This window comes from Eufriesea mexicana, unplaced genomic scaffold (assembly GCF_001483705.2).
Source record: "Eufriesea mexicana isolate 0111107269 unplaced genomic scaffold, ASM148370v2 scaffold4744748266, whole genome shotgun sequence".
NCBI lineage: Eukaryota > Metazoa > Arthropoda > Insecta > Hymenoptera > Apidae > Eufriesea > Eufriesea mexicana.
Window position 1 is genome coordinate 244,902 of NW_016907956.1, and position 19,016 is coordinate 263,917.

General features: G+C 36.2%; 2 protein-coding genes across 3 annotated transcripts; one reads left to right on the forward strand and one right to left on the reverse strand.

The window, feature by feature from the left end:
* Positions 1-2,690: 2,690 nt before the first annotated feature.
* Pdhb (Pyruvate dehydrogenase E1 beta subunit) lies at positions 2,691-5,203 on the forward strand. The gene is made up of 5 exons (XM_017900016.1): positions 2,691-2,888; positions 3,005-3,067; positions 3,457-3,663; positions 3,733-4,363; positions 4,441-5,203. The coding sequence occupies exons 1-5, from the start codon at positions 2,880-2,882 to the stop codon at positions 4,590-4,592; spliced, it is 1,062 nt and encodes a 353-aa protein (XP_017755505.1). The 5' UTR covers positions 2,691-2,879; the 3' UTR covers positions 4,593-5,203.
* Positions 5,204-5,236: 33 nt separating this feature from the next.
* Positions 5,237-7,075, reverse strand: Fibp (acidic fibroblast growth factor intracellular-binding protein). Of its 2 annotated transcripts, XM_017899993.1 has the most exons (6): positions 6,820-7,075; positions 6,494-6,695; positions 6,180-6,407; positions 5,847-6,074; positions 5,498-5,752; positions 5,237-5,416 (listed from the first exon to the last, which is right to left on the reverse strand). In XM_017899993.1, exons 1-6 carry the CDS (start codon positions 6,902-6,904, stop codon positions 5,338-5,340), a joined length of 1,077 nt encoding a protein of 358 aa, XP_017755482.1. In that variant the 5' UTR covers positions 6,905-7,075; the 3' UTR covers positions 5,237-5,337. The 2 variants fall into 2 exon arrangements, with proteins under 2 accessions (XP_017755482.1, XP_017755489.1); XM_017900000.1 differs by lacking the exon at positions 5,237-5,416 and having other exon boundaries at positions 5,582-5,717.
* Between the last annotated feature and the right edge of the window lie 11,941 nt (positions 7,076-19,016).

Here is a 19,016-nt window from a genome sequence, read left to right on the forward strand (position 1 = left end):
GGGGGGGTGGGGGGGGGGGGGGGGTGCAGCAAAAACGTCAGGAAAGAATGGAGATTTTTATATGATGTAAATTAGCGCGTTGAAATGGCGTTAACGCGCATCGCTTTATGCGTTTAACGGTATAATACATACTCCGAAACCGCATTCGTGACCGCGAATTTCAACGTGACAGTGATTAGCCAGAAGCTCTATTGTTCGATTCGACTCGTATAAAAAATTCCCTAGATTATTCTTTCGGCAGAATCTGTTTGCGAGTAAACGAGCGTCAGTTATGCCATGTTATTACTTATCGGAGATACCTTTCGTACTCTCGATGTACACGCATCTATATACATAGGCTGTTACGCGTTTCGCGATTAATTGGCATAGAACAACTTGACAAGTTCAACGAATTATTATTACGTATACGTAGATTGAACCGTGATCGAAAATCATTCCAGAGTTTGTTCCTCTTTGAAATGTGATTTACTTACTTTCGTTGCGACCGTTTGTCACGAAATACACACACAGCGTTATATAAATAAACACACGGAAAACGATTAAACAATTCGATTAAACTTTATGATTTAAACCCAGAATAATGGTAACATTTTATAGTGACAAAATTCGCAACGAGACGGGCATTTACCTCGGTACCCGAGCACATTTAAAAAACGAACGTATATAGAATCGAGAATAGTTCACGTTATCAACGACATTATCAAAAGTGAAGTTAAATCATTGTAGCGTGCTTATAGCCGATGGTAACGGTACTACAATTATTACGATCATTATCATCCTTACTATCGACGATTCTCCTCTAATCTAAGGCTAATTAGATTAGGACGAATATGGAAGGATCTTTTTTTTCTCCGATCACAGAGTACTCTTGTACTAATCATGATTTATATTTCTCTTCTCGCCCTTTTCCTTTCCCATTTCTCTACTTTCCTTTCTCTCGATCCTTCTTTTTTTTTGTTCTTTTCTTTCTCTCCCCCTTATTCCTTTTTCCTTCCCCTTTCTTTCTCCATTTCCTTCTGTTTCTTTTCCTTTTTCTTTTTCTTTTTCACTTTCTTTTTCTTTTCCTTCTCCTTTCTTTCGCTTTTCGTATAACCATACACAACGTACATGCGCGCGCACACAAATGTCGATACAGATATAGATGCGCGAAAAAAAATGAATATCTTACAGTTAGTAGAGGCATACAAGTCCCATACTTTTGGGCCCTCTGTTCGTTCTCTTATCTCACTTGACCGCGATTGCGTTATCGTAATTTTAATTAAAGACTAAACAGAAAATCTTTTATCCTAGTTAGTGTTTTACTCGATTAAACTTCTATGCAATTGTTGTTCTCTCGTTAATAAAAAGCCCGACAAAGAAGAATATTACGGTCTAGAACGTATACCCAAATTTAATTTCCTCCTCGAGATATCGATGCACGGAAAATTTCACATTCTCATTCGTTCACGTATTACGTTTCATCGAACATTCTTTTTATCCGTTTATTGCCAATTTGTACGTATACACGGAACAAGGTTTTCAACGCAATCACGATGCAAATGTCTTCGTATACAATGCCCTTGTATGAATGTTAATAACGTATGCATTTTCTATAAAGGTAATCTTCATGCACGCACGCAACACGCATTTTCACATAGCATTGTCATTGTACCATGAGCGAATACTTTTTGTAAATAAACAATATGCTAATGTTGGTACTTTGTCTCCTTGATCTAAGGATTCGCAAGCCAATTTCGTTTTGTTCATTTATAAAATTCATCGAATCACCGATTTCATTAATCGGGGGACTTCGTCGAACGATACATCCTAAAACAGTATGACCGATATACTTCAACCTCATAATTTCACTAACTATATCAAACTTATTTTCGTTTCTCAATCATAATTTCAATTCATGTAACCATCTTACGCATCGTTAAAGTCTGATAGAATCGTCTAAATTCTATAATTCCCCTCATTCGCTCGTATCATACAACGTATACGAATAAAGTCTGCATATTATATACATACACGTATGTATGTATGTGTGTATGTATGTACGTATATATGTTTTCAAACGTTTCGGCGACACGTTACCTATACAGTACAATTTTCGATGATTCAATTATTCATTCATTTTCCCTGTTTCGCTCTCTTTTCTTTTCTTTAAAAATATCAAGATCAGTAATAAATAACTACGAAGCGGCTAATACTATAAACGACGTTGTGGATTTCGCGTAAGTATATGTATATGTACAGAGATATATAACTTGAAAAATAGTCAATATGTAAGATCCTTTAAGATGAAAGTAAAAGATAAAGAAAGTGAAGAATAAAAATTTTGCCTTCATTTTTAGCTACTTTTATCACGTTATCGCGTTCATACATTATACACCCAAAATATCTGTGAATTTAAGTTGCTCGTATTCGTGAAACAAAAATGGAAAAATCGACTTGTTACATTTTGCCATGCGATTGGTTAGATCACAAACTTGACTGTCTATCATTGGCTAAAAAAAGTGGCGCTTCTTATTTATCGTCATCAACATTATAAATTGGATAATACATTCTATTTTTTCTATAATTTCATAAAACGCTGCATAAAACAAAGAAAGATCACAAAAGTGCACAAAAAGTAAGAGATTAGTGGGCTAACGACCTATCTTTCTGATTATCTGTTAGAAATTATCGTATGAAGATATAAATCATAGCAAACATGTTTCATAAGAGTTCACTTACTGACCTTGAGCTGCTCTCGTACTGTTCCGTATTTCGATCTATGGCAAAGACAAAATTACGAACCAGAGGCCCTAGTGACACACGTGAATAACGATTAAGAGCAATTGAAACGATTAAAACGATAAAAAATTGAAAGATTACCAGACGATTAGCGGCCTACAATGTTTTCGGTAAATATACATTTGAACGATAGAACAAGTTCGTGTTTTAATCTTAGAAAACATGTGAACATTCATAGATTGAAAGAAATGAAAAATTTATACTCTTAATTGTTCGTTGTTTTTAGTCAGTGGCAAGGAGGATTGTTGGGCGTTCGTTTTCAACGACGAAATGGAGTGCCGCACAGCAGGTAAAAATCATTGGTATTCAAATATCTATATTTTCCTACACATAACCTATACTCTGCTTTGACAAGATCATGTAGTTCTCTTTTTGCTACGTAAAAGTAACTTTAGTAAAAAAAAAAAGAAAAGAAATGAAAATAGCCCTTTGTTTCTTTCTATGTGATAGATTTTGTCTACTTTACCTTGTTCATTTGACAAATCATTTCATCTAATTATTACATGCTGAAGGACAACAAAGGTCATCCATTTTCGATCTCAATTATTCGATGATGACTTAACATTCAAACTTACGATAATTAGTGTTATACATTGTTTACAATGATTCGATTGTTATCGAAAAATGGCATTGTCAACGAATTTCTTTCTTTCTACTATTCACGCAACTCCGGCGTAGATGACCGTACGAGATGCTTTGAACTCGGCACTGGACGAAGAAATGGAAAGAGACGAAAAAGTATTTTTACTTGGTGAAGAAGTAGCATTATACGACGGAGCATATAAAGTTTCTAGAGGCCTCTGGAAAAAATATGGTGACAAGCGTGTCATCGATACTCCCATTACTGAAGCTGGATTTACTGGTATAGCTGTTGGAGCTGCTATGGTATGTTATTATGTTTCTCAATAATACTCCGTATTTTCTATAATATTTTTTTATATAATCACATTTTAGGCTGGTTTACGTCCTGTATGCGAATTTATGACATTTAATTTTTCTATGCAAGCAATCGATCAAATTATCAATTCTGCTGCCAAGACATTTTACATGTCTGCTGGCAGGGTAAATGTACCAGTTGTTTTTCGTGGACCCAATGGAGCAGCAGCAGGTGTAGCAGCGCAACATTCTCAGTGTTTTGGGGCCTGGTATAGCCACTGCCCTGGTTTAAAGGTAGTATCACCCTATAACAGCGAAGATGCAAAAGGATTATTAAAAGCTGCCATTCGAGATCCTGACCCGGTTGTTGTATTAGAAAATGAAATATTATATGGTGTTCAATATCCTATGTCAGACGAGGCTTTGTCAAAAAACTTTCTCTTACCAATTGGTAAGGCAAAAATTGAACGTGTTGGCAAACACGTTACGTTAGTAGCACATTCCAAAGCAGTTGAGCAAGCTCTTGAAGCAGCGAATGAACTTGCCGGCAAAGGAATAGAAGCAGAAGTAATAAATCTTAGGTCTTTGAGACCATTAGACATAGACACCATTGTACAGTCGGTAATGAAAACGAATTATATCTTAACCGTGGAACAAGGTTGGCCACATTGTGGTATCGGAGCGGAGATTAGTGCTAAAATTTCAGAGAGTATGTTATTTTAATTTAGTCAATGTATAAACAACTTCATTATATCATTTTCATTTACATGCCACTTTTGTTTTCAGGTGAAGCATTCTATCATCTTGACGCACCGGTAATTCGTATTACGGGCGTTGATACGCCTATGCCTTATGCGAAAACATTGGAAAGCGCATCTTTGCCGACAATGAACGATATAGTTTATGCAGTAAATAAAGTACTAGGTTTGGCAGAATAGATATTTATATAAATCTTTAGGTAAAATTTGAATTTCCCGTTTATCTCCCCCTCGAGTTTTACGCGGTTTTTGTATCCCTTCACATTACGGCCTCCTGTACATTTCTTATGAAGTAGAATATAAGTATAATATTTAACAGTGATAAGATAATTAATAGAATGTTATTTCACTGACAAAAAAGAAATTCAGTTTACAGTACTTGTACATTATATTTGTAAATGTACATATACTTAGAAATTAATGTGTTTGATCTTATTATGTGCAAGCATGTATACCTGTACATATGCGTGTGTGTACGTTCGAAATAATATATTTGTAAGAGATTCAGCAAATACCAAGGTAGCTTTTAAATTTTTATGACGTTCGAATAAATTAATTAACAATATAACGGTTGTCTATTAAGACGAATTAGCATCGTTACTTTTGAAATATCCGAGTACCCTTCTTCGCACATGAGAGAAAGATCATAAAAATACTGCCATTTATATATTTAAATGCTACTAAGAATTACATCTCTCACTTCAAAATATCTAAAAAAAATAAACAGGTAAAATTGTAAATTCTTAGTGTGTATGAATTGAACAAATAAACATGCTGCATTTGTTTATTAATTATTTATTATGAAAGCTCAATAAATTTAAGTATAGTTACAATTTCCAGGATTAATTTCATTTTTTACGTTTCACTTATCGGCATTCCCAATTGCATTCACTTTTTGTACACCAATTTCCTCATCCGTTAATAGTCATGTATGATACATACGCAATAAACAGCACGTAACAACAGTCATGTAACGTTCAAAAGCATCTCTTAATTCGTTGTTTCTGATAAATAAAATATTCAACTTAAATCTAATGAAATATACTTAATTTTTTCATTTTTATAATAGTACCTTTGTTTCCTACCTAAGTACATCCATATCCAGTGCACATTGCGTATAAACTGACAGGAAATTTCTGAGATCGGTATGCGTCCAATTTACTTGACGCCATGGTTCTATGCATCTTTCTACCAGTTCCAAAAAGAAAAATCGTAGATCTCTGGAGCGATGAAGATTACATCCTATTCCTAGGATAGCTCTTGTATATGAACGAAAATTTGCATCTATCTCTTGATACGAACGTTCTAAAAGCATAGGTTTAAGCTTGATGCATACCAAACTGTAAAGGAATACAGTGAAATCCATACACAGTGGATAATGTTGCATTGATTTGATAATTACAGTTGTCATATATTCAGCCAATGGAAACTCACTGTTTATGATGTTTATCATTTTCCAAAAGTACCCTACATTCTGCTAATTCTAATAAAAATTCTCTATCCAGATCGGTGTCAAAATATTCGGAACCAATACAACGGTATGTCCATGACAACATCATACTGTTGGCGCAATGGTATAGATCGGGAAATGTTAAAAATTGAAGCTTTCTTTTGTTCATCTCAAATCGAAGACATGCTATGAATACCACAGCAGCGTATCGCCTAAGACAAATTATACGTACATACATACCTCTATGCGTGCATAAATAGATACATATACATATATATGGCTAGTATAAAGTAATCATTTTTTTTATTTATTATTACTTGGCAAGGTCTTCAGAAAGTAAAAAATGCTGTTCGATGTTGGCAGCTAGAGAACCTGGCAAATCTTCAACGACTTTGAATACCCTTTTAACATTATCATACTGTCGACGACAACTCTTCAATGTGATACCTGTTTTTTCCGACACTTCGTCCATGTCCTTTCTACTCTTTGATGTTAGCTTCTTACCTAACAATTCTCGAATAACAACATCATCGAATTCATAATACCTGCGAATTATAATTAAGAAGGGATTTGTATCAAAGGGGAACGTAGACGTACATAAATACGTAAGATAACAAAAGAAAATACCTACATTTCGATAAGCATCTGACTAGTTTGTGGTTCGATTTGAAACGCGAGTTGTTCACTCGCTAATTTAGTAGGCGTGTGAAGTAATTTTTCTAAAAGGGCATAAGTCCGATAATGATCGAGAATATCAGAAGCTACTAATTCAATCGAGGCATTCGTTTGATGACATATTCCACGTTGGTTTAGGATATTTACCGCCTCGCTAGCTAAAGACAAGAAAGAACAGTTACGTTAATTACGTTAATTCATTTTGTACTTCATAATTTAAGTAAATGCTATTTTTTTTATCGAAGAATTATACATGTGTTTAACTTTACTTTGTAAACTTACAAGAATGACCATCAACCCATAGTTGATATATCTCGGGATCCACAAGAGTATAATTACTAATGAATACATCGACCTCTGATAACATCGCGAAAATATAATACCTTTCAATTTCTCACTTTGAAAATAGGCCCGTAAATGGGCTTAACCACAGGTTCGATTCCAAACATGGCATAAATTTCCAATTTTTATATTCGTATCTATAAACTATATTTCGTCTAACGTGTCATTTCAAAAATAAGGTATAGAATAAACCCACACATCTTTATAACAGCAAATGTATTTTAGTACTATATGATGCAAAGGATTTTATAACCATAGACAAAATACAATATAGACCCTTCACTCGATGTACATTCGACGATCCGAGAAATCAAGAAATCGTCTTGGTATTTCAATGTCAGTTCCAACGTTACCGATAATTCAGAGTAGGGTGATATTACATCAATAAAGGTTGGAATTAAATGCACGTCATTATGAAACTACAAATAAGATACCAGAGCAGTGAGAATATCTCATAATATCAGATAGAGTATAGAATTCTATATTTCTGTAATATTTGTTCATTCTTAAGATTTATAAAAACTATAATATTGAACAATCCATTTTCTGATATTATACCAAGAATAATAGTACAGGAAAGTGAAGAAGTAAAGGATTGTTCCAATGAAATTCCACGTTAATTGGAATATTTGCGAAATAAAAATTTTAGATTATTCGACGAAAGTGCCGCGTATGGGGGACAGGTAATTTATTTGCTAATTAAGCGAGGTTTCAGTAGAGGTTAACTTGCGTACACGCGCTTTCATATCACGTCGAAAAACGCTACTAGAAGTCACTAGATTCCACTAGAAATCTCTCTATCATACCGTTCGAATAATACCCTTACTAATTACCTGTAAAAATTTTTATTTCCATTATTGTTATTATTTTATTAATATTATTAAAAATAATAATAATAATAATACTATTATCATCATCAATATCATTATCGTTATTATTATTATTACTACTGTAACCATTATTAATTTTAGCATTCAGTCAATAACTTTATATTGGATTATTAGATTGTTTTGTCTATACATATGTACATACAAAACGAAAGTTTCAACGACAGAATTGTCCATAGTATGCTTTAGAAGTTTATTCAAATTAAAATTCTTCGAAGAAGAATCGTTGTTCGGTACAATCGATCGAAAGGATGAATCTTACCGTCACAGCACAGACATGTGTATTTATATTAGTTTCCATGAATTCTATAGGTTTTTCGGCAAAACTTCGTTTCGTTGCTCGATTACGTTCGATCGTTCGTCCAAAAGAAGCGCCACGTTTCTTATTTCGAATCGTTACCGTTTTGATACGTTTACTCGATCAAAAATTATCGAGATCTGAAATAGATAAAAATACTAATCAATATAACATCGAAGAGTCTTTTCGTTTATGGTTCTGTACCACCTGTGGATCGATAAATGTTCCCTTTGATTCAAATTTTATTTTTTACAAATCTCTTCTCGTAACGACAAACGACATCTTTCGATCGTAAATTTACCAGCTATTTAAAAAATGTATAGTCGAAACGATTTCATATGTCGATGTTGCTGTTGAACAAGCAATTAAGTTAAGTATTCGTATAACGAGAAAAAGCGACCTATAAATTCATTGAGCGTACTTATATTATACTTGTTTCTCTCCCCATCACCTTTTTCCCTACTATTCTATGCTTGTTTAAATTCCATTATATCCGCATCGATATCTTTATTATGAAAATGTCTAATGTCATTCGATAATTGCGTTTTTGCACTCAAACATGAAATCGTTCGATTCATTCGTATTACTTTTCGTATAAACTTGTCCTATTTAATGAAATATTAAAAATATAAAACGAAACGATGCGACAATTTGAAATGATTGGGTAACATCACAACGTCGAGCTCTTCGAATTTCTTGTCTACCTCAAATCGTCTGTGTTATTTCAGTCCACATAAGAAATAAGGCATCGAATCATCGAACGAACGAACGAACGAACGAACGAACGAACGAACGAACGAACGAACGAACGAACGAACGAACGAACGAACGAACGAACGAACGAACGAACGAACGAACGAACGAACGAACGAACGAACGAACGAACGAACGAACGAACGAACGAACGAACGAACGAACGAACGAACGAACGAACGAACGAACGAACGAACGAACGAACGAACGAACGAACGAACGAACGAACGAACGAACGAACGAACGAACGAACGAACGAACGAACGAACGAACGAACGAACGAACGAACGAACGAACGAACGAACGAACGAACGAACGAACGAACGAACGAACGAACGAACGAACGAACGAACGAACGAACGAACGAACGAACGAACGAACGAACGAACGAACGAACGAACGAACGAACGAACGAACGAACGAACGAACGAACGAACGAACGAACGAACGAACGAACGAACGAACGAACGAACGAACGAACGAACGAACGAACGAACGAACGAACGAACGAACGAACGAACGAACGAACGAACGAACGAACGAACGAACGAACGAACGAACGAACGAACGAACGAACGAACGAACGAACGAACGAACGAACGAACGAACGAACGAACGAACGAACGAACGAACGAACGAACGAACGAACGAACGAACGAACGAACGAACGAACGAACGAACGAACGAACGAACGAACGAACGAACGAACGAACGAACGAACGAACGAACGAACGAACGAACGAACGAACGAACGAACGAACGAACGAACGAACGAACGAACGAACGAACGAACGAACGAACGAACGAACGAACGAACGAACGAACGAACGAACGAACGAACGAACGAACGAACGAACGAACGAACGAACGAACGAACGAACGAACGAACGAACGAACGAACGAACGAACGAACGAACGAACGAACGAACGAACGAACGAACGAACGAACGAACGAACGAACGAACGAACGAACGAACGAACGAACGAACGAACGAACGAACGAACGAACGAACGAACGAACGAACGAACGAACGAACGAACGAACGAACGAACGAACGAACGAACGAACGAACGAACGAACGAACGAACGAACGAACGAACGAACGAACGAACGAACGAACGAACGAACGAACGAACGAACGAACGAACGAACGAACGAACGAACGAACGAACGAACGAACGAACGAACGAACGAACGAACGAACGAACGAACGAACGAACGAACGAACGAACGAACGAACGAACGAACGAACGAACGAACGAACGAACGAACGAACGAACGAACGAACGAACGAACGAACGAACGAACGAACGAACGAACGAACGAACGAACGAACGAACGAACGAACGAACGAACGAACGAACGAACGAACGAACGAACGAACGAACGAACGAACGAACGAACGAACGAACGAACGAACGAACGAACGAACGAACGAACGAACGAACGAACGAACGAACGAACGAACGAACGAACGAACGAACGAACGAACGAACGAACGAACGAACGAACGAACGAACGAACGAACGAACGAACGAACGAACGAACGAACGAACGAACGAACGAACGAACGAACGAACGAACGAACGAACGAACGAACGAACGAACGAACGAACGAACGAACGAACGAACGAACGAACGAACGAACGAACGAACGAACGAACGAACGAACGAACGAACGAACGAACGAACGAACGAACGAACGAACGAACGAACGAACGAACGAACGAACGAACGAACGAACGAACGAACGAACGAACGAACGAACGAACGAACGAACGAACGAACGAACGAACGAACGAACGAACGAACGAACGAACGAACGAACGAACGAACGAACGAACGAACGAACGAACGAACGAACGAACGAACGAACGAACGAACGAACGAACGAACGAACGAACGAACGAACGAACGAACGAACGAACGAACGAACGAACGAACGAACGAACGAACGAACGAACGAACGAACGAACGAACGAACGAACGAACGAACGAACGAACGAACGAACGAACGAACGAACGAACGAACGAACGAACGAACGAACGAACGAACGAACGAACGAACGAACGAACGAACGAACGAACGAACGAACGAACGAACGAACGAACGAACGAACGAACGAACGAACGAACGAACGAACGAACGAACGAACGAACGAACGAACGAACGAACGAACGAACGAACGAACGAACGAACGAACGAACGAACGAACGAACGAACGAACGAACGAACGAACGAACGAACGAACGAACGAACGAACGAACGAACGAACGAACGAACGAACGAACGAACGAACGAACGAACGAACGAACGAACGAACGAACGAACGAACGAACGAACGAACGAACGAACGAACGAACGAACGAACGAACGAACGAACGAACGAACGAACGAACGAACGAACGAACGAACGAACGAACGAACGAACGAACGAACGAACGAACGAACGAACGAACGAACGAACGAACGAACGAACGAACGAACGAACGAACGAACGAACGAACGAACGAACGAACGAACGAACGAACGAACGAACGAACGAACGAACGAACGAACGAACGAACGAACGAACGAACGAACGAACGAACGAACGAACGAACGAACGAACGAACGAACGAACGAACGAACGAACGAACGAACGAACGAACGAACGAACGAACGAACGAACGAACGAACGAACGAACGAACGAACGAACGAACGAACGAACGAACGAACGAACGAACGAACGAACGAACGAACGAACGAACGAACGAACGAACGAACGAACGAACGAACGAACGAACGAACGAACGAACGAACGAACGAACGAACGAACGAACAGTCATTTTCCAGTTATTTTTTTTACTTGTACTATAGCCTATAGCTGCTATAAATTTATACAATAGTTCTAGAAATGCTTTTCTAGGGCATATAGTTGTAAATAACACCGTTCAAGAGGTCAAAAATTAAATAATAAAAAGAGTTGCGAATATTGAAAAATGGGTTGTATATATGTTATAAGAAAGATCATGAAATTAAATGGCTGTGCAATAACGTTGTGTACAGCAAATTTAAAAGGAAATTTTAAAAATGGTCATTTGACAGTGTGTGGTAGGTTTAATGATAATGACATATATGTATAGCATTTATAGCAAATTTATTATTCGCATAAAGCATTACTGAGTGAATAAGTCAGTAAAGCATTTGGAAATACTATTTCATTATTTAATATTGTGCAATCAAATTTTAAAAATGGTCATTTCACAACATGTGGTAGGTTTAAAGTTAGTGACATATATATGTGTAGCATTTATAGCAAATTTATTATTTGCATAAAGCATTTGGAAATACTATTTCATTATTTAATATTGTGTAATCGTGTATTGTATAATCATTATTTAATAATACTATGTATTATTTTTGTATAAAATTTGATACCAATATATCTAATTAATTTAGTTTTGTCTACAATAATTTGTGTGAGTTATACACTAATTTTTCTGTGATACATACGTCAATAAAATTTCATATTTCTTTTTCGTTCATCTTTTTCCTTTAGTAATTCTTTTATATTTATTGTCTTTTTCTTATTATTCTTATATTATTTCTATATTTTCTATTTCATTAATTTCATATCAAATTTTAATTTTCAAAAATTTTTAGTGGGTTGTCTAGGGTTAAATTTCTGAATTTTTATTATCAAATAAATGAATTTATATTTTGGTAAATGTAAAAATCTGACAGTCTAATTTTTCTGTATATTGTTTAACATTTCCTATTAAGATGTATTATTATTTACTTATAATGTAAATTTCTAATGTAATGAAACCATCTTAATACTACATATATATATTTCATACTTATATAAAAATCAACTTTTAAAATTGCATCATAAAGCACAGCCTTAGCGAGCTTTCTAATATAATTCTGAATATGAATTCCTTGTAATTTAAATTATTATTGGTGATTATTGCATAGAGTGTTTGAACTATTGCCGAAGATACTAATGGTTTACCTTCCCATAAGTATAATGGAATAATTACTAATTCAAGTTCATGAATTAATTATAGAAATTTGGAATTTTTTGAAAAGAAATATATTTATATTTACTTCATTGATAATAATAAATATAGGAAACATCGTTTGATATTTCACATCGATACTTTAGCACAATGCTATTTCAAAGTCGAAGCATCTTCCCGCGAAAACGGGACACAGATATGACCAATCGCAGAACACTTCTAGTCGACACGATCCAACGTGCCGGTAGCACATGATGCAATATTTACACGCGTTACAGTGAAACTTTCAGTCCCTGAACAAAACGTTTCGTGAAGTAGTGTTATCCTTGATCAATCTTCCAAATACTGCAATTGACTAAAGAAATATTTAAGAATAATAACACGCAGTATTAGTTATTATTTCGGAACATTAAACAACCTTCATAACATCGTCGTGATATATGTGAAAGGACCACAACACAAGTTTTACAAATTGCGAGAACTTTATCAAGAACTGGATAAATAACTGTAACCATTTGTTCGACTGTAACAAACCACATTTGGAGAAAAGTGAAGGTACACATGTGAAATAAAATGACGGAAATACGAGTGACTGTGAAATCGTGCTACACAGTTCAATTCTTTCGCTTATATTTCCGACATTAAGCTTTTCGATTAGGTTTTCTCTGTATAGTAGTGTTGATTAGGCTTTCCTCTATCTCGTGAGTACATTTTTCTTGGATCTCGAGCATTCGACTACGAAATTTAGTGACGAAAGAACCTGCCCAATTGAATTTTTTCGCTTCTCTTTACGAAATTAGACCATCGGATTCGGTTTTTTCTATCTATCCGCGTAGAGTGGAATTTTCTCCAATGAGATTGGATATTTTTTTTCAGTTTCAAGCGTGCGTTTTTGAGAAATAGTGCCGTAAGTGTCAGTGCCTGTTAGATCGTGCTGCGCAATATACTTTTTGGCTTCTAGTTTTTGAATCGGATTTTTCCACTGATTCGCGTAGAGTGATTTTTCCCTTAACGGTATTGGACATTTTTTATCGGTTTCGAGCGTGAGTTTTCGAGAAATAGTGCCGGAAGTGTCAGCAGCTGTCAGTTTGTGTTGCGCAATATACTTTTTTGGCTTCTGGTTTTTGAATTAGGCTTTTTGAATCGGATTTTTCCACTGATTCGCGTAGAGTGATTTTTCCCTTAACGGGATTAGATTTTTTTTTTTCGGTTTCGAGCGTGCGTTTTCGATAAATAGTGCCCGAAGTATCAGTGACTGTCAGTTCATACTGCGCAATATACTTTTTTGGCTTCTAGTTTTTGATTTAGGCTTTTTGAATCGGATTTTTCCATTAATTCGCGTAGAGTGATTTTTCCCTTAACGGGATTAGATATTTTTTTTCGGTTTCGAGCTTGCGTTTTCGAGAAATAGTGCCGGAAGTGTCAGTGACTGTCAGTTCATGCTGCGCAATATACTTTTTTGGCTTCTAGTTTTTGAATTAGGCTTTTTGAAGCGGATTTTTCCACTGATTCGTGTAGAGTGATTTTTCCCTTAACGGGATTGGATATTTTTTTTCGGTTTCGTGCGTGCGTTTTCGAGAAGTAGTGCCGGAAGTGTCAGTGGCTGTCAGTTCGTGCTGCGCAATATACTTTTTTGGCTTCTAGTTTTTGAATCAGGCTTTTTAAAGCGGATTTTTCCACTGATTCGCGTAGAGTGATTTTTCCCTTAACGGGATTGGATATTTTTTTTCGGTTTCGTGCGTGCGTTTTCGAGAAATAGTGCCGGAAGTGTCAGTGACTGTCAGTTCATGCTGCGCAATATACTTTTTTGGCTTCTAGTTTTTGAATTAGGCTTTTTGAATCGGATTTTTCCACTGATTCGCGTAGAGTGATTTTTTCCTTAACGGGATTGGATATTTTTTTTCGGTTTCGAGCGTGCGTTTTTCTAAAATAGTGCCGAATGTGTCAGTGGCTGTCAGATCGTACGACGCAATTTACTTTTTTGGCTTCTATCTTTTGAATTAGGCTTTTTGAACCGGATTTTTTCACTTATTCGCGTAGAGTGATTTATTCCTTAACGGGATTGGATATTTTTTTTCGGTTTCGAGCGTGCGTTTTTCTAAAATAGTGCCGAATGTGTCAGTGGCTGTCAGATCGTACGACGCAATTTACTTTTTTGGCTTCTATCTTTTGAATTAGGCTTTTTGAACCGGATTTTTCCACTGATTCGCGTAGAGTGATTTATTCCTTAACGGGATTGGATATTTTTTTTCGGTTTCGAGCGTGCGTTTTTCTAAAATAGTGCCGAATGTGTCAGTGGCTGTCAGATCGTACGACGCAATTTACTTTTTTGGCTTCTATCTTTTGAATTAGGCTTTTTGAACCGGATTTTTCCACTGATTCGCGTAGAGTGATTTATTCCTTAACGGGATTGGATATTTTTTTTCGGTTTCGAGCGTGCGTTTTCGAGAAATAGTGCCGGAAGTGTCAGTGACTGTCAGTTCATGCTGCGCAATATACTTTTTTGGCTTCTAGTTTTTGAATTAGACTTTTTGAAGCGGATTTTTCCACTGATTCGCGTAGAGTGATTTTTCCCTTAACGGGATTGGATATTTTTTTTCGGTTTCGTGCGTGCGTTATCGAAAAATTGTGCCGAAGGTATCCGTGGCTGTCAGATTGTGCTGCGTAATGGACTTTTTTTGGCTTTTATTTTCGAAATTAGGCTTTTTGATTAGGTTTGTTCGGTACAACAGCGTAGTGGTTGTTCAAGACAATATTCCATTGAAATAAACAGGCACGTGCAACGGTGGAAAAATATTGGACTCATGGAATATCACCAACATAGAACCGTTAGATGCCAAGAATTATACTTTATAGCGAGAAAAAATTGAAGCAGTAATACAAATATATAAGGTATGATATGTCTATTAGATTCTAGGTCAGCTAACCATATGACATACAACATAGAAACTTTTGATGGTCAAATAAAGATTTAAAATTGATTTATTTATTTAAGATTTATTTACTCAAAATGGAAATGGTTTAGGCAGACCAAAAGAAATAAAATTAATTTAGGTGATGGTCTCTTATAACAACAAGATATAGAATATACATTGAGATTGAAAGGTATGTTGTATTCCTGATTTAAATAGATATTAATATCAGTGATCAAAGTGAATGATCATTGCCAATGATTTAAATTTTAGAATGATGGAGCCGAGGTATATAAAGAAAGGAAGAGAGGCTTGAATGAAAGCAGTGAGAAGAGGAAATGATCTCACAGATACAGGAGAAGGTGGTAAAAGCATATATGAAGAACCATTTAACGTGAGACTATATTTAAAAACAAAATGAATTCCTTTCTTATTCAAAAATGGTTATTGGATACATGTGTTTTAGGACGAATTTCATACAAGATTACGTTTTTGTGGACGAGATTTAATTGCTATAGCTAATGCTGGAAAAGATGACAATGATTCGCAATTCTTCTTTACTCTTGGTTCTACACCAGAATTGCAGAATAAACATAGAATATTTGGTAGAGTTACTGGTGAATCTATATATAGTATGTTTAAACTCGAAGAAGCACTTGTAGATGAGGTAAATTTAATGTTTGTAAGAATATATATCAAGAATTCATATAAATATAATATTTCCTCTGTTTTGTAGAATGATAAACCACTTTATCCTCCAAGATTGATAAAAACTATAATATTGAACAACCCATTTTCTGATATTATACCAAGAATAATAGAAGTCTTTTGTTTTTTATTGGAATGATTTTATTGATCATTTTATAACGATGCCCACTGTGGGACTTTTTCAAAAACATCAAATATTTTCGAAACAAAACATAATTTGAATATAATTATACTGTTACACAACCTTTTGTGCATATATATATCTCATCCGGCCAAAAATTTCAAAAAAAGAAATTTGGCAGTTAATGGGTTAAGCTTCGAAATAGTAATTGGAATGTTCTCCCTATCTTGCTATCGCGTGTCTTTATACTGTACAAGCTAAGAGGTCTAGCCCTTATGTAGACCCTTGGTGGGGCTATACAATTTATAATTGTATGAAGTATATGGAATTATATACGGAATTTGTAATAGTATCGCCAAAACGGTATTTCAAGGATTAACGTCTACGTTTTGTAAATTTAATTATTTCTTCACTACTATTCCAATCAAAACATTTCATTTTTATCAGTTTCTTATTATTCCTTTTACCCGTTAAAATACTTTAGTCCGTTTACGATCGCCATTTTCCACTAGCTGCGCGCATGCGTTCTGCGCATATGCGCCTTGGTGTCTTATTCTTATGCGCAGAAAACCACCGCGCATATCTGCGCTCCGATGATAATAACCAGAAAAATTCCGCGTATATATGCCCCTATGATACAACTGACTTAATTCCCGAAAGTTAAATTTCTAAATTTCACATTGAAAAGAAAAGAATATTCTATCTGGAAGTGGCACTCGTCGAGGCGAAAAGATATCGGAGAATACTCCCCTCGCCAACGAGCACAGCTTTCAACTTTCGATGGTTCATAAGCATCGAACATGTAACGCGAATCGGCGATAAAAAGCGGAGATCGTTAACTCGTTAACGGCGATAAATAACAGAGTTGGACGGCGGAGCAACACGTAAAATTACGGTTCTACCCGAACGACAGACGAGTAGTCTGGAGAGGCGTAGCCGAGCTCGTGAAAGCGCGAGCGACGCCAGCCCCACCTAGCGGCCGGATCGTGTCCTCGTGGCTAGATCTAATTGGTCGATGGATTCGAAAAATCGCGCGGACCGAGCTCGCTAGTTTCGAAGCAATTAGAAGGAATGTCGCCGGGTGCTGCGGCGTCGATAGGCATCTGGCGCAGCTTTTACCTGCCACAGGCCAACCTAACCCCATGCGCCTGGGCAGAAGTGCCGTTATAAACTCTCCGCTCCCCCGTGCTTAACTATATCGGATCGTGGCGCGCCGTTTACGTGCATAGTTCTGCACCTCGCGTAGATAGGCCGAGAGTACAGGTAGACCAAGAGATCCCGAAGACAGATTCCCCTAATTGTCATACTTTCAGCTTTCTCTCTCTTTCATTTTGCAGCTTAACGCGTTTTCCGTTCAATTGAACATAGGTTCCAATTGAATCTTCATTTCGGATCGCTTGAAATTCGTATCATCGGCGCAGGTGCGGATTAAAGGGGCGTCCGACGCCAGGGGCCCCGTACCCCGGAGAAGGTCCCAATGAAAGTAGCAGCGTGTAAGTATGCGTGTGCGTAGATGCATGTGTGTTTATATAAATGAACGTCCCTTTTAGCGTGTAATACAATGCTGTCCCAGGAGCCTAATTTTATGGTAAATACGGGCTCTGCATCGGTGGGAAAGAGGACTGAATTGATGATTATGGGGCTGGTTAGGGTTAGATTATTGGGTTATTAATAGGTGTGATTAATTAGATTTTTCTGGAAAATTTTTGTTCATTTTGGAATCAGAATATGAGGTTGGTTAATTTGTCAGGAACTAAATGATCGACTTCGTTGGGGTTAATTAATTTGCCTCGGTGACTCAATTGTATGGTACATTGTCTGGTTACTTTTGTTTGATTCTTTTTCCTTGAGAAGTTACTCTAACAATAATCTAAAATGACACTTGGTATTTATTTGTGATTTAGCATGTAAATTGTAAATAATTATTGATAGTGATTATTAACAATTAATAACAATTACTAACTGATTATATACAACTAATAAGGATGATGTAAATATAATAAACAAATATAATATACATATAATGTAAATATATGTAAATAAATATAATGTAAACAAATGTAATATAAATATAATAAACAAATGTATCACACTCTTTGCACAACCAAAATATGTTGCTATTAAATAAGATGTAATTCTTTATAAACAAATAATAAATAACAAATAACAAACAATATTCTTTATAAACAAATAAATAATAAATAAATTAAATATGAAAAATACAATTCTTTTGCCAATGATACATTTTTTTACTAAAATTAATTTAAAAAATCTACTACATACCTGATATGTCATAGAAATATATATATCAGACATGCATTCAGAATATAAAATTACATAAAATGTTTATGTCAAAAATTAAATTCAGTAATTCAGTATATTATAATATATAACGTATAAATATATAATATATTTATATAAAAATATAGTATACATTATTAAAATATAATA

Bases quoted from the DNA above. Each gene is read 5' to 3' on its own strand.
- Pdhb (XM_017900016.1), top strand. The intron at 3,068-3,456 runs GTAAAAATCATT...ACTCCGGCGTAG, and splicing joins AATGGAGTGCCGCACAGCAG to ATGACCGTACGAGATGCTTT. The intron at 3,664-3,732 runs GTATGTTATTAT...ATCACATTTTAG, and splicing joins TAGCTGTTGGAGCTGCTATG to GCTGGTTTACGTCCTGTATG.
- Fibp (XM_017899993.1), bottom strand. From the start codon at position 6,904: ATGTTATCAGAGGTCGATGTATTCATTAGTAATTATACTCTTGTGGAT. The intron at 6,696-6,819 runs GTAAGTTTACAA...TCTTGTCTTTAG, and splicing joins ATGGGTTGATGGTCATTCTT to CTAGCGAGGCGGTAAATATC. The intron at 5,417-5,497 runs GTAGGAAACAAA...TTTATTTATCAG, and splicing joins CTGGATATGGATGTACTTAG to AAACAACGAATTAAGAGATG.